General features: G+C 31.9%; 2 protein-coding genes across 2 annotated transcripts; both read right to left on the reverse strand.

Moving 5' to 3' along the window:
- Positions 1-5,914: 5,914 nt before the first annotated feature.
- Positions 5,915-7,664, reverse strand: LOC134695817 (uncharacterized). The gene has a single exon (XM_063557242.1). It carries the CDS (start codon positions 7,249-7,251, stop codon positions 6,136-6,138), a length of 1,116 nt encoding a protein of 371 aa, XP_063413312.1. The 5' UTR covers positions 7,252-7,664; the 3' UTR covers positions 5,915-6,135.
- A 2,862-nt stretch (positions 7,665-10,526) lies between these two features.
- On the reverse strand, positions 10,527-16,992 carry LOC134695824 (uncharacterized). Its single transcript, XM_063557254.1, has 4 exons — positions 16,770-16,992; positions 15,087-15,389; positions 14,383-14,575; positions 10,527-13,793 (listed from the first exon to the last, which is right to left on the reverse strand). Exons 1-4 carry the CDS (start codon positions 16,804-16,806, stop codon positions 13,721-13,723), a joined length of 606 nt encoding a protein of 201 aa, XP_063413324.1. The 5' UTR covers positions 16,807-16,992; the 3' UTR covers positions 10,527-13,720.
- Between the last annotated feature and the right edge of the window lies 1 nt (position 16,993).

Genomic DNA, 16,993 nt, shown 5'->3' on the forward strand with positions numbered 1-16,993 from the left:
GAAATTTTCATGATCTTGTAAATACAGGATAAAAACTGTATCGTATGCCCTTAACTTAGGCCGGATACTTCCAAAAATGCAATAAAGCTAAACGGGTTGAATTAAGCGTCATAACAGATGAACAATAAGCATAAATATACCACAAAACGCCTATACACATGATCACACATCTCATTTCAGATAAAATTTAGAATGAAAATAACTTGATGTGTACAAAAGACAAGTCGACCAAAGGGCAGATAGCATGCAGACGAAGTCCACCAATGGGTCTTCAACACAGCGAGAATATCCTGAACCCGGGTGCGAGCTTTATTGAGTTGACCCCTAAACTAAAGTGTGTACATACATTACTTATTTATGATAATTGCACGTCACACTAAACACCAAAAATATAGAAATGAACTAAAACTATATATAAAAACATACAAAACTAACAAAGACTTGGAACAGGCGCAAAATGAGGTGGGGCTAAATATGTTATCCGTCATATCTAAATCCCTCCCCTATACCTCTAGAAAGCCAATGTAGTGTACACAGCATTTACGCACAGTAAAACTTAGTAAAAAAAAGTCCCGAGTCCGATGTCAGACAGAAAAGTTAACAGAAGAAACTAAGCAAAATGACAATGATAGATAATACATAAATTAACAAAGGACTACTAGCACTTATTGACATGCCACGCGGCAGCTCCAGACATCAATTAAACTGCTTAAAACATCATGTCTGGTCTTCAAATCTTCTTGTTTCCTCTAATATTTGTCCTGAGTGTCCTCTTTAATTTTGCCTCGTAGACGTCCCAAATCAACCATGTACTTTCTTTCCTCAAATCACGGTGTGTATTTAAAAAAAAAAATGTCTTGACGTAAGAATCAGCAAAACATCATCGAACTTAAGTATATTTGATGTGCTTTCGGAAAAGGAGTGGTGGCGGAGCAGGAAACTATCGAGAGTAATAAAGGAAGTGTAATAAAGTGGAAACACACACATTGATATGAGAAGTCGGATAAGGTAGGTTAAATGCTAATAGTTTGTAAAAAAATAATTTTAATTTTCTGGCAGTCTATGCGTACAGGTATCTGACATTGCAAGATATTCGTTTACAAATATAATAGCACACGAAATAGGGACCCACAGACAAAGATTGAAGGCCACACTTTTTACACGGACAAAGATTTGAAAGCACACTTTTGACACAGAAAAAGATTTCACATGCACTACACTTTTTATACAGAAATAGATTTGTGGCCACTCTTTTTACACAGAAATAGAAATGAGCTCTCTCTTTTTACACAGACAACGATTTGAGACCACACTTTTTACACAGGCAAAGATTTGTGATCACACTTTCGACACGGAAAAGGATTTCACACTACAATTTTAACACAGAAATAGATTTGAGGCCACTCTTTTTACACAGAAATAGATAATAGCCCTTTCCTTTTACACAGACAACGATTTGAGACCACACTTTTTACACAGTAAAAGATTTGTGATCACACTTTTTACTCGAACAAAGATTTCACAATACACTTTTTACACAGAAATAGATTTGAAGCCACTCTTTTTACACAGACAACGATTTGTGATCACACTTTTTACACGAACAAATATTTAAGACCATGCACTCATTTTACAAAGACATTAATTTCAGGCCTCACTTTTGAACTACAATGATTTGACACCACATTTTTTTACGGACAAAGATTTGAGGCTTCACAGAAATGAATTTGAGACCATAATTTTTACACGGACAAAGATTTTGAGACCACATTTTTTAATCGGGTAAAGATTTTTACACAATTTTTTACACAAAGATTTGAGGTCACTCATTTCACACGGACAAAGGTTTCAGCCTCATTTTTTACACAAACAAAGTTTTGAGGCCATATACACTTTTTACTCAGACAAAGATTTGAGATTACACTGTTTACACCGACAAAGATCCAAACCACACCTTTTATACGGACAAAGATTTCGATCACAATCACAATTTTCACACGGACAAAGATTTGAGACCAAATTTTGTACACGGATACAAATGTCAGGCTTTACTTTTTACACAAACAAAGATTTGAGACCATACTCATAACACGGACAATAATTTGAGGGTACACTTTTCAAATAGACATTGATTTGAGACCCACAATTTTTAAACGGACCAAGACTTGAGACCACACTTTTTATACGGACTAAGATTTGAGACTTCAAAGATTTGAGACTTCAAAGATTTGAGATAACACTTTTTACACGCATAAAGATTTCAGGCTACACTTTTTACACAGACATCGATTTGAGACAACATTTTAGAGACAAAAGATTTGAGACAACATTTTAGAGACAAAAGATTTGAGACCACTCTTTTTACAAGGACAAAGATTTTAGACCACAATTTTTAAACAGACAAAAAATTGAAATCACGCTTTCTACACGGACAAAGATTTCAGGCTACTCTTTTAACACAGATATAGATTTTCGAATGATGTTAACGACTTATAAAGACACAGACTTCTGAAAAGGATAAAGATTTGAGGCCATACTAATTTTGAAACTGGTCGCCTGGTAGATTTACCAGTAAAGTGACGATTGTTCACATTTGGGACAATTGAGACTAGAAGTCTCAGGTGAAAAGAACATTTATTCGAGGCCATACAGGGATTGTACACATTTGGGACAACTGCGACAAGTAGTCTCACACGAAAAAGACACATATTCGAGGCAGTACAGGGATTGAACACATTTGAGACAACTGGGACTAGTAGTCTCAGGCGAAAATGACACATGTTCTAGGCAATATAGGGATTGTACACATTTGGAACTAGTAGTCTCAGTTGAAAAAGACACATATTTGAGGCAATACAGGGAGTGTACACATTTGAGACTAGTAATCTCAGTCGAAAAAGACACATATTCGAGGCAATACAGGGATTGTACACATTTGAGACTAGTAGTCTCAGTCGAAAAAGACACATATTCCAGGCAGTACAGGGATTGAACACATTTGAGACAACTGGGACTAGTAGTCTCAGGCGAAAAGGACAGGTGTTCGAAGCAATACAGGGATTGTACACATTTGGGACTAGTAGTCTCAGTCGAAAAAGACACATATTCGAGGCAATACAGGGAGTGTACATATTTGGGACTAGTAGTCTCAGTCGAAAAAGACACATATTCGAGGCAATACAGGGAGTGTACACATTTGGGACTAGTAGTCTCAGTCGAAAAAGACACATATTCGAGGCAATACAGGGAGTGTACATATTTGGGACTAGTAGTCTCAGTCGAAAAAGACACATATTCGAGGCAATACAGGGAGTGTACATATTTGGGACTAGTAGTCTCAGTCGAAAAAGACACATATTCGAGGCAATACAGGGAGTGTACACATTTGGGACTAGTAGTCTCAGTCGAAAAAGACACATATTCGAGGCAATACTGGGAGTGTACACATTTGAGACAACTGAGACACGTAGTCTCAGGCAAAAAGGACATATATTCGAGGCCATACAGGGATTTGAGACTTACGTACATATATGACGCCAAACACAGACAGTTAAAAGATTGCAAAGCGCAGCTGTAAAATTTGATACTATTATAGATTTTCGGCGTTGTTTTTCTCAAATCGATTATACAAAAGAAATAAATATTGATTCCGACTGATAAATAAGGGGTTGCTATGTTATAACAAATCAAATATGAATTTTAACGATAAGCCCTAAATTATACGATTTGAGGGTATCAACTTAGCACGTACTGTTGTACGATTTAAACATGTATTATTGATATATAACGGTGTTACTTGTATATATATAAACTTATAATTCGTCAAAATATTTGCGTGTAATATATAAAATGCTACATAAAGATTTCAAAATTATGTAAGACATTTTTACAGTCTTTTGTTCAACATACCTACCGCAGCTAATCGGGTTATAAAACAATTTTAAATTCAAATTCACTTCACAGTTTGGTATCGTACTATCTTGTTTTATATGACAAACAACTAACATTTTCCAAAATACACTAATATATAATGCACCAACTAAAAGTTTGAAAAGTTATATAAACCGAAGCATAGAAATATGCATCAAATACTATGATTTTGCAGTTTTTGTGGGGTGTTTGTATGCATGTACTTTTAATATTTATTTTGTATGTTTTTGTTTTGTTTTGTTCTTGTCTTTTTGAAGTGTTTTTTTTTGTGCTAGGTTGTTTGTTTGGGCATTTGTGATCTTCTGGTTGTTTTTTTTTTTTTTTTTGGGGGGGGGGGATGTTAAATAAAATACATATCTTTATGGTCTTGTAGAAATATAATTCAGTTAACTGAAATTGCACCATATATGCATTTTTTTTGGTGTTTGTATGTGCCTTTAAAATCTAATTTGTATGATTTTGTTTTGTTTTGTTCTTGTTCTAGCCTTTTTTTTGTTGTGTGTTTTGGGTTAATTTGTTTCTTTTGGCGTTTGTGATTTTATTTTTTATTTTTTTTGGGGGGGGGGTCAATTTGTACAGTCAGTTATTTTTCTCTTCCCGTTTAATTGATTTAAAATGGAAGATGTACTAGGAAAATGAAGATATCTTAATTATATGTTTATATCATCAACCTTTATACAGATATCTTATAAAAATTTGGACACTTCAACAGCAAATTAAAAAAAATATCCTACTAAAGCAAAAGAAATACCTCGTTTATAATTTAAGGAAATATTAACAATTACATCGTAAAGTATTCTGATGAAGAAAATTGCAGTAAGAACTGCATCTTGATTATAAAATTTAATTAAATTTTCGTTTATAAAAGGAAATTAACAGTTACATCGTAAAGTATAATGATGAAGAAATGGTAATAATAACTGTATCTTGATAATCAAATTTATTTAAATTTTCAGATCTCTGCAATATAGTTAGGTAACTCTTTATATTTCAAAGTAAAAATATCAATGTAAGGTAAGCGTTAGTAATTTTTCTGCTAAATGGAATTTAAAAGGATCTGTATTGAGTTTGACATTTGGTGTTGTCTAGGAGAAAATTAATAGCTCAATCATTTCATCCAAGTTTAAGTACTCTCGAGTCTCTTGATCGAACAACACTGTTAAAGGACTCATGCGCTATGCGAATTCGTTCATGTATACATGTACGTGTTGTTTTGCCATTCGATGAATATTTTTTTCTATTTTTCTATTCTTGGATAAGTTAGTCTATTTATGAAACTATTGATAACACTTATACAAGAGGGTGGTTGAATATTCACAGATTTGCCTCAATGTAGTTACGGCCCTGGATTACACAAAGTTCATATCTTTGCATCTGATTAATACCAAGTATGGCGATTTGTGAATTTAAATCACGGCTAGTCTCAGTGAATTGTCAAAAGTTAAAATAATTCAATCATCAATGTGCATATAAATTGCATTCGTAATAAACGCAAAAAGATAATAGTTGTAATGGTTTATATGATAATGCGAGGCCAAACCAAATAATCTTAACTTAATCTCTTTTAATTTGATCCCCGAGTTTTCCTGTAAATCCTGTGAATTTGTTCCAAGTATTATAGATATGTCTTTCAAATGATATCATATACGAAAGAAAATAATTTGAACGGGCGTATCTTTGATTCTATCTTTAGGCATTGTTTGGCCCATTGTTGTAATTGCACTTCTTCAATGACAAAACGTGCCTGGTGACAGGTAATAACTGAACTTAATCAAACCTGTTCGTAATAAAAGACATGTCTAGAGATTTTAATTAAGTAAAACTATAGATATATATGGTAACATTTTTTAATAAATACTTTTAATATTTTTCAATTTTACCATGGGTAATCATTTTTCTCACATTAGCATACTTTCAACTCAGTTAACAAGTTTTGTTTATTTGAAACAAATTGCAAGTTTGAAATGCATGAAATCGGTAACTTATTAGTATTCAATAGTATTTTTAAGTGCATGTAAAGTATACTTATCTTAGATTTGAGTGATAAAAATGCGACAGAAATGAATATTCGTTCACATATTACTGAGGATGACATGTGAAATCGGTCAATTGCTGATGCATTTATTTAGCAAAACAAATTTTGTTACATGATTAAAACTATACAGTCAATCAACATGCCCAACGTATCCTACTACAGAGACAAGCTTAAGTTTTACATGTATTTGAATCAATTCTTTCTAAATTATTCACCCATATTTTACACTTTCTGCTAGCTCCCATCGGCTGTCTATTCAGCTCAATAAGTAGTTTAGAAAATGTTAAATTTTTACGTCGAGGTTTTTGTGGTTGTGTTATGTATTTTGGATACAAAGGAAGTTTCTGTATAACTTCAACTGATCGTCTGCCTTTAGAATACCGTACATTCGAATTGTTACTTGGATTGACCTCCGTGAGGTCAGAAATTGAAGGTGGTGGGGACCCTTCACACTCTTCGTTACTTGAAGTTAATTCCATTTTATCTGTTTGTTGCTTGAATGGATCAATCATTTTGTCCAATCTGTTCATGAAAGCTGTTGTCCTTTCCCTTTGAAGAAATTCTGGGTCACGCACGAACGATTTTTGTCGTGATTCGGCATCCATCTCCGGCCATTGTTCTAAATCGGGATTAATATTGACTACTCCGTTCCTTGACAGAAAGTTTGTATGCACTTTTATTTGACGATCTTTCTCATGGGCAGCTCGACTCATCGGCATATACTGCTTCGGTGTTGGTTTGTGCACATGCTTTACACTGTCACGAAAGCGAAAAGGTTCAAATTGAGGCATCAAATCGCTATTAGTTAAGGTAACCTTTTCGTCCAAAGGATGAACACCGGATCCCCATTGATTAAAAATACCTAATCTTTCACTTATCTTTTCGGCATGTCCGTTGCGAAAATATGGAGAATGATTTCTGGAGTCTAATGGCACTTTCTGTCGTGGTGTTGTCGAATTGACTAGAAACAACTCTTCTTCGACTATACGCTCAGAGCCTCTTGGTCTTTCAGAATGAATGCGTTTTATCCCTTTGTTGAGCATTAATTGTCTGTTTTGTGATTTAGTATTTTGTGTATCAGTTAGCGGTCTAATAGTAACAACCTGTCGTTTGCCTGCACTGTCATGTGGAGTATTTTTATTCCATTGTCGTTCCGCTAAACTATCGATCTTTTGAAAGTATGCCTGTCCTCTTCTGATATCAGCAAGTCGTCGGTTTCTGGCCTGTATTTCTAGAAATGTTGGTTTATGTTCATTTCGAATAATTTGAACATTTTCTGATCCCATCGTTTTATCCTTGCAACGAAAGAAAAAATCACAAAATGATATATATACCAAGCATCATATCCAAAAAAACATTTTTGCAGTCAAGTTCTTTTTTAATTCTTTTTTTTTTTTATATATAAAAAGAAACTATAGACCAAAGTTCTATATTCAGACTTCGATTAATCAAACACTCGACGGTCATGTAAATCTTCCGTGTCGCAAAAATAATTATAATCAATAGTGACTATTTGATAAATATCCCGGGCTTTAATATCCGTTATCAACAAATTAAAGTAGGAAAAGTTGACTTTCCTTAATATGTTTATACAAATTGATAAAATGTATATTGTCAAAGTATTTATAACACATGCCTACTCCACTGAATATATGTTTAATGAACAAGATTGTTAACAACTACTACAAATAACTTTATTGACAATACAAACGAAAAGTGCAAGTCAAAATTGATAGAAATCTAAATTTAAATAGAAAGAAAGGCTTAAAAGGATGGTCTTTGACCTTTGGTGAAAGAAGATATTTCCATATTAGTGACAGAACTTTTAAATGTATACAAATATAATCTATATCAGGTGACATGTTACTAGTGACTATTGGCATTGAATATGAAATTAATCATATCGTTTTACCATTGCTTAATATGATTGTAAATAAAGTTCAATAGAATTTATGCCATTACAAATATCAACGTAAATTTATTGGTATTAAACAGATTAAAGTATAAAAAGGGGAAGGGAGTATTAACCGAGTCATGCTGACACTTTTATAACAACAACATTCCAACATGAAAAGTTCAAAATCCCCTGACCAGGTCTTAACTTATTTTTTTCTTTTGATAATCCTCACTTAACTCGTTTTATCTTACTTCTTAATTTGTACTGTTATGATCTTCAACTGAACGGTGTGTAAATCTTGAATCTCTCCGTATATATTGTTTGAACTTTAATAATTCCTCATATACTTCCGAAGATATAAGATATGTTTTTAATCGGAAGTCAAATATGGCTAAAGATGTAAATATATAAAGCACGTTATAAATAAATTAACTAAGGATGTTGACAGTTTGATACGCTGTTTCAAAATATGAATCGTTTTAAAAAGACTGTTAAAGATTGAAGTTATACAAGTAAAAGAAGAAGAAAAACCAGAACATATGAAAGGTCAGGCCTGTGTCTTTAGACATTGGAAATGTGGTGAGAAATGAATCTCTCTAGACTTTTCATATATTTAACATTGGTACCTTTCTTCTTATAAAACTATGAACACATAACAAGGATTTGACAACATTTGTTTTTATTACCACTATTAGATATTGTATTGTATAAAGCAATGGTTGTAGTTGATCACCTTCAATTCTGGACAAAGGAAGATAACTCATTTTTTTAAAGATGACTTTAAAAATGACATTAATGATATTTTTAGAACAGATACTAGTATTAGATTCTACATGTTGTAAAAAATATAAAGGACTTTTTACTGTAATTGTTTGAGTGAAACTAGGACAAAACAACTATAAGACTAAAGTTAAGAAAAAGCAAAACAAAACACGCTTATTACCCACCCAAAAAAATAGTCAAAAATGAGTAGGGAGCTGGCAGCATAGAAATAACCTATAATGCAGATGGCGTTGGTGTCCTTATTTGATTTTTTTTCGTACAAAGTCAGGGTCTGATCCTATGTACTGATGATTTCCTTTAGTAAACTGCGCGCCTTGGAAGCTTATAATCATGGGATTTGTTAAACTGTCAAGTTAAGCATATAAAACTGATAAAGTGTTTTGCTCTGTAAAACTGGCCTCGAGTTAAAAGTAAAGCTAATCTGTAAAAATGTGTCCAAGAGTCAAGTAAATCTTATCATTGCTCTGTAAAACTGTGGCCATGTGTCAAGTTTATGATTGCTCTGTAAAAATATGGCCTTGAGCAAGTTAAGCTAGCTTATGATTGCTCTGTAAAACTGTGGACATCTGCCAAGTTTGTTATTGCTCTGTTAAACTGTGGACATGTGTCAAGTTTATGATTGCTCTGTAAAACTGTGGCCATGTGTCAAGTTTATGATTGCTCTGTAAAACTGTGGACATGTGTCAAGTTTATGATTGCTCTGTAAAACTGTGGACATGTGTTAAGTTAATGATTTCTCTGTAAAACTGTGGCCATGTCAAGTTTATGATTGCTCTGTAAAACTGGACATATGTCAAGTTTATGATTGCTCTGTAAAATGTGGAATATATGTGTCAAGTGTATGATTGCTTTGTAAAATTGTGGACATGTGTCAAGTTTATGATTGCTCTGTAAAAATGTGGACATGTGTCAAGTTTATGATTGCTCTGTAAAACTGTGGTCATGTGTCAAGTTTATGATTGCCCTGTAAAACTGTGTACATGTGTCAAGTTTATGATTGCTCTGTAAAACTTTGGACATGTGTCAAGTTTATGATTGCTCTGTAAAACTGTGTCCATGTGTCAAGTTTATGATTTCCCTGTAAAACTGTGTACATGTGTCAAGTTTATGATTGCTCTGTAAAACTGGGCATGTGTCAAATTTATGATTGCTCTATAAAACTGTGGATATGTGTCAAGTTTATGATTGCCCTGTAAAACTGTGGACATGTGTTAAGTTTATGATTTCTCTGTAAAACTGTGGCCATGTCAAGTTTATGATTGCTCTTTAAAACTGGACATATGTCAAGTTTATGATTGCTCTGTAAAATGTGGAATATATGTGTCAAGTGTATGATTGCCATAAGTTAAGTAAAGCTAATGATTGCTCTGTAAAACTGACCAGAAGTCAAGTAAAGCTAATGATTGCTATGTAAAAGTGGCCAGAAGTCAAGTTAAGTTAATGATTGCTCTGTAAAACTGGCCAGAAGTCAAGTAAAGCTAATGATTGCTCTGTAAAACTGACCAGAAGTCAAGTAAAGCTAATGATTGCTATGTAAAACTGGCCAGAAGTCAAGTAAAGCTAATGATTGCTCTGTAAAACTGACCAGAAGTCAATTAAAGCTAATGATTGCTATGTAAAAGTGGCCAGAAGTCAAGTTAAGCTAATGATTGCTCTGTAAAACTGGCCAGAAGTCAAGTTAAGCTAATAATTGCTTTTTTAATAATGTGACAACGAGACAAGTCACTCAACCATTGCTCTAAAAAACTGGCTATGAATCAAGTAATGTTAATTATGGCTCTTTTAAGTTGAGGCATTGAGTCAAATCAACAAATTTGATGGCTCTGTAAAACTGTTGCTACGAGTCCAATTTTATAAACATATCTTCCCATGACAAAAGAATACAAATGTATATTTTTATTAAAATACATAACATATAAATTGTACAATAAATCAGATAAAATTAAAATAAAGATTTTTTTTATATTACGAAATGTACTACATAATGCAATTAGTTAAATTAAATTAAAAAATTAAAATCAGTATTCCAACAACCAAAAGATGACAATAAAATTAATTTGTCAACACAGTTACTAAAGCATTGAACTAAGTGTGTAAAAAAATAAGTTTGATCTATAATGTTTTCAAGATTTCAACCAAAAACTGAGAAATTACTTTAGTTCAGGGGCAATAACTCAATTTGGACTGTCTGATACATCTTAAAATTTCCTTACATATAGATCTTTACCTCTTATTTTACGTAGGAGATGGAGGCGCTAAATTTTTCAGCCAAGAAATTTTATATATTTTCCCTTTAAAATAATAACAGGAATTGATTGGTCTCATCACATTCAATACAAGTCTAACTGATTTCACTTATGTGTTAAACACTGTTTGTCAGTTTACAAAAAAGCAAGCATTTTATAATACAGCAACCTGGTTACTTGATAACGAAATCAATGATATGTGAGTAGATAATATGATTCTATAAAAATGAAACATAATTATCAAAGCTCTCATGTTTTTCTGGTTACATATTAACATTTTGTTATAAATTAAAGCTTATCATCATTTGTATGGTTTAAACTAATACATTATAATATAATTTGTGATTACATGCTTTAAGCAAAATTGGTGTATAATTTGGAAACATTATTTCATGTAAGCCAACCATGATTAATCACAAGTTATTCGTTGAATTTTGATATATGGTCTGACTGGCCTCTGAACAATAATAATCCAATAGAAGTCAAAAAGTCTTTTAAATACCTTTTGACCTTAAAGGAATTATAATTTCATTTTTTGAAAGATTTAAATGATTTTACACTGACATATAATTGGTTTTCCAGTTTTATAGTTTATGCACCACTGATGGAACTAATGTAAAACTAAAGATTCATTAATTTTCTGATAACTATTTGTATGTAAATAATGAAGGAAACCGACAATAAAGGATTGAAACAATTCAGATGAAAAAAAAAAGTCTAATGCAAAAGATTTCAACCTCTTGAGAATCATTTTGAAGAGATTCTAAGATGAGAAAAGGATGAATCATAAAAAGTACAACTGAAAAAAACCCAGAAGGTATATCTAGTTTAGGAAAACATTGTCTAAATCTCTTTACAAATGTATTTGTAAACTCATATTAACATGATGGCAACTTTCATGTACTAATTAGAAAACCCCTGTAATTGCTTTTTAAAGCATAAATTGAATAAAAGAACCAAAGTGTTTTGCAAAGGAAAACCCCAAATAAAAATAATTCTTATCTAAAAATAATAAGTAAGATTAGCAATGCCCCTAAGTCCTGAAAATCTTAGTTTCCTTAAATTCCATTGGTTGAGAAGGAGATGTGTACTTGACTTTTTTCCCTGTATAACATAATTTGATTGATTTATTTGCTTTCTTAACATCCAGTGGCAATTTAAAATGCATATAAAAATAGTTCGAAATATAAATAAGTAGCTTCGATAAGGCCCAAATACTGGCCTTATTTCTAGGATTTGGCTTTTATCACAAGTAGTGTTGTCAAATCGTACACTTTTGCCTAACCGGTTACTCGGATAATCATTCGACCGATTAACCGGTAATTTAAGTTGGTGTTTGAAAGCATTATCAATAGAACCCTACACATAGATATAAGATGTGGTATGAGTGTAAATTTGACAACCTTTCATCCAAGTCATGAATACGCTTTTAGAATTTAAGTTTTTCCTTAAGCATTATAAGGCTTGTCTGTGAGGATTCCTGGCGAAGTTTGACTTTTAATAATCAAATACAAAGTAGCAACTATAGCATTTGTACCAACTTCAGACAGAAAAATCAAAAACAAAAATCTCGTAGAATTGAATATGTCATTTGTCTGAAACCCATTATTCTTTCCTTTTCTCTTGTTGTCTCCGAAACTAATGGGGTGTGTTTCAATTTGAAATGATTAATTATAAAAAAGAAGATGTGGTTTGATTGCCGATGCGACAAATCTTCACAAGAGACCAACATGACACAGAAATTAACAACTATAGGTTCATTGTACATGCTGTACGACCTGTTTCTTCACTGTGTTTCTTTTTTTTCTTTAAGCGTGTTACTGGTACTATCGCATATACATTTAATACATTCACATTGGTTTACGTTTCACAATTTATGAATTTAAAGAAAGACTAACCCTTGCACTACGGAGGTGGCACAATTAATGTAGGTTTACACAATATCAGATCGAAAACAAAATAATGAAGTAATTAGTAAAATTAAATCTCATTACTGATTTAAAGTTTTGGTTAAAAAAATATGTTTACTTTAATATTATGTTTCTTAAAGATCCTAACCCGAACTTTAATTAATTTTATGTTTTAAGGATTAACAATAGCAATCAATATACTGGACAATTGATCTGTCAAACTAATTACCACCACGACAATTTTTAAATAAAACATAACTATTTAATGATTTAATTTTCAACACAAACTTATATCAAATCTATCGAAATTGAAAAAAGTCTGGTTAACCGGTTAGCGTTTTTGGTATTCGGTATTCGGTCATTCGACCGTTTAACTGGTTAACCGTTGACAACACTAATCACAAGATGTTGATAGGAACAGAAGCATATTTGCATTCTTTTTATGACACCAAAACAATCAAACAAAATGCAAATTTTCACCAAAATTAAAATAGGGGCTATTTCCATTGGTATTAGATACCAAAATACAAACACATCAACAACAAAAATACAATAACATAATGTTTGCTATAACATGTAACCTATAATATGACTTTAATATTGAATTTTACCAAACCCTGCACTGTGTTCATTGAATGTACAAAAATATTTTTTTTGGCTTATTTGAGGTTTTAATCATATTGAAATACAAAATATATTTTCCTTAAAATTTAAATAATAATTCAAATTTCTACATAATTGAATGTAAAACCGACATATTCAAATGAAGAATATATATCACATTTTGATATTGTTCAAATTATGCTCAAATATAAGTTAACTCCTATCTGTCAATATAGTGATGATTCTGCAGTTCTGTCTCTCACAAGACAAAGTCCAAGTGTAGTATGTCACAAGATTTCATTAGAATTCTATTCAACTACATGAATTGACTACCAGTATCTCCTTCAACATAATCTTGTAAACTCTCAAATGGATCTGTATGTGGAGTCCTGCAAGATAAATACTCATTTTCAAAATTCATATTATTTTGACACCTATGATAAATAAATTGCCATCCAACAATTTCAACAATCCTTCATTAACATATGTTATTAGCTCTGTGACAGCAACTACCTAAGACAGAAAATTAAAATAAATGACAGTTTTCTAGCCTTACTGAGATGGTTAGAAAACTCTTGTACAGAATGTTCGCACTTTTCTATAGGAAATTAGACTTTATCAGCATACCATTTGGGTTATCATAGTTAAAAGTTTAAAATCTATTAACTATCAAAAAGACAACCAGTTACCTTTATCTATCTGTTAGTACTATCAGGAGTACAAGATACTACAGTAAACTTTTAAGAGTTCAGTGGAATGAAACAGTAATAATATCATTTCTCAATTAGTAGAACAGAAAAATATGTATTCAACCTTTGGTTTGGTGTGACTGTCAAAACTGTTACATTGTATCTTAATAATTTATAAAAGGTAATGAATGCTACATTGGTTAATATATACAAATTATCTAACCTGAAAAACTATTGTAATATTGTCTTCCTTGACAAAACCTGTACAGAGTGATATATATACACTTACCTGAGAAAGTTTTGTAACCTCCTTCTTCTTTGGTGTCGTCTGTACAAATATAATGATGTAACAGCCAAAATACAAAGGGCAACAACTCCAAACAAAACACCAAGAACTACATCTAATGTTGTCGCTGAGAACAACTGACTTTCTTTATATACAACCTCCGGTCCAGAGGATGTAGTACTGCCTTGTTGGATTTCTGATAAATAAAAATATGTCATTCTTATTCTGAGGATTTTCTATTAATATGTGTGCAGACTACATTCTGTATGTGCCTGTCTTAGTCAGGAACCAGCAATTCAGTAGTTGTTGTTTGTTGCTGTATTATATATTTGTTTTTCATTCATTATTTTGTACATAAATTATGCCCTTAGTTTTCTCGTTGGCAAATATACCACATCTTCTTTTTATATTCCAATAACTAAATGTGTGAGGCTTCCAAGAATGTGTCTTGCCTGTTATCTCATAATATAAACATATTTACATCTAAAGGCATACCAAATATCAATTATGTCTGTGCAATTAGCACAATCTAGTTCAATGTAACAATCTCACAAGCTGCAATTAAAAAAGATCTTTTTAAATTTTAAATACAGTACATGTGCAGTGAAAAAAATATCTTCAAGGAAATATAAATAGCCTGTCTGATTAATAAGTATGGTTTTGTCTTTTCAAATGTGTAGCACAATATACATACATGTAATCATTACCTGTTTTGAATTGAAGTTTATTCGATGATAGAACATCACCGCATTCTACAAATACATTATAATTTGTGTCTGGTTGTAAATGTAGGATGGTAATATTTGTATGTCCTAAAAAATCTGTCTGATCTACACATTTTTGTTCTTTAGTCACTATTTGAACATAACAGAAACGGCATGGTAAGTTCAGTGGCTGGTTTGGCTCACCAGGCTTTTTTATCATCAAGGTCACTTGGTTGGTTTGTGTTTCTGTAACTGAGACAACCACTTCAGAGGCAAATTTGCCAGCTGCAATACATATATATGTCACTGAAAAAATAAAGATAATTTAATGTTAAAGCATGTACATGTATCATATTATTAATTAACTAAAAAAGTCATGATAGGAGATTTACAAATAATGATATCAGGTACTCATTATAATCAGAGCTACATGTACATGCAAAATATATAGCTGGTCATGATGATAGAGTGGATCTGTAAAGTCCTTTTAAACAGATTTATGCAGATAGATGTCCCACAAATTGTTGTTTATTGGCTTATTGCAAAATACAGATTATAAAATTCTGATTTCATCAAACATTTTTGGGCTTCCTTAACCATTGTTACTTCACAATAACTAAAACTTACATGATTGTTATTAATAATCAAGTTATTTCACCTTCAAAAGAAAATATTCAGAATACAATGTATGTAAATATTTTGCCAAACTTTGAAGACAAAATTAATCGATTATTTATATCATTAAACAATCAATTACAAACACATTTTGGATATATTTATTGAAATAGAGCACAATTGCAGCCCAAATTATTCTTGATAGGAGAAAATTAACACATAATCACTAATGGTGCTTGCTCTATGGTATATATCTAAGCCGAAAAGTCATGATTTCGTGAAATTTTGTCAATTTGCTGCATTAAACATGAAAAGAGCATATTTCAAAACCAATACTGTTATGTTTTATTTCAGTACAACGACTTTACATTTAATTGTTCTAATTAGAGATACAATGTACCGGGTACTTGCAGTATAACAAACTTTTGATTGTTCAAGTATGTCATCATGACACAGATTCACAAATAGCAAGGTCTATTTTGATTTGAGCGTCACTGATGAGTCTTATGTAGACGAAACGCGCGTCTGGCGTATAAAATTATAATCCTGGTACTTTTGATAACTATACAGTCCTTATCACTTTTTGTCCGCCATTATGATTACTGGTCATCACACAGGTTCTCATAAAATTTTGACATCATAATACAAAATATCTGACGCCACAATGGAAATGTGATTGTTGAATGGCATCAATAGTTTAAGCGGGACAGATTTTCAGGTCAGCGGGGAATAGCGACCAGGTGTATTGAAATATGGTTGTTCAACTTCAGTGTGAGCTAAGGCTCTGTGTTGAAGGCTGTACTTCGGCCTATAATGGTTTAATTTTCAAATTGTGACTTGAATGGAGAGTTGTCTCATTGGCACTCAGACCATATCTTCTTAAATCTATAGTTTTATGTTCATTGAAAGTTCAAAGAGGAAGAAGAATTTTATAGTTCGAAAAATATCCATCATTATATCTGTGAATCAATTATCTAAAAGTTAGAACTTTATTATATATTATATTGTTAAATGAAATAAATGCTTAGTCATATTTACTACATGTAAATAACTGATGAATTTTCTAGATACCTATGAACTGAGTGACACAGAAATTTGAGAATTCCATGTTGTTACTTCGTTTGCAGGAATATTTCTATGGAGGTTTATGGTTCTTTTTAGACATGTTCAATTTAAATTTCACATTGCTGTTATGGTGATGATTTACTGTTGGTATGAATTGTTAGATGCAAGAGACAAGGATTTATGCAAAATTGCAACAAACTGCTTTGTTTACTTCCGTTGAGCATACATTC

The sequence above is a fragment of the Mytilus trossulus genome, chromosome 1 (genome assembly GCF_036588685.1).
Source record: "Mytilus trossulus isolate FHL-02 chromosome 1, PNRI_Mtr1.1.1.hap1, whole genome shotgun sequence".
In the NCBI taxonomy this organism is placed as follows: domain Eukaryota; kingdom Metazoa; phylum Mollusca; class Bivalvia; order Mytilida; family Mytilidae; genus Mytilus; species Mytilus trossulus.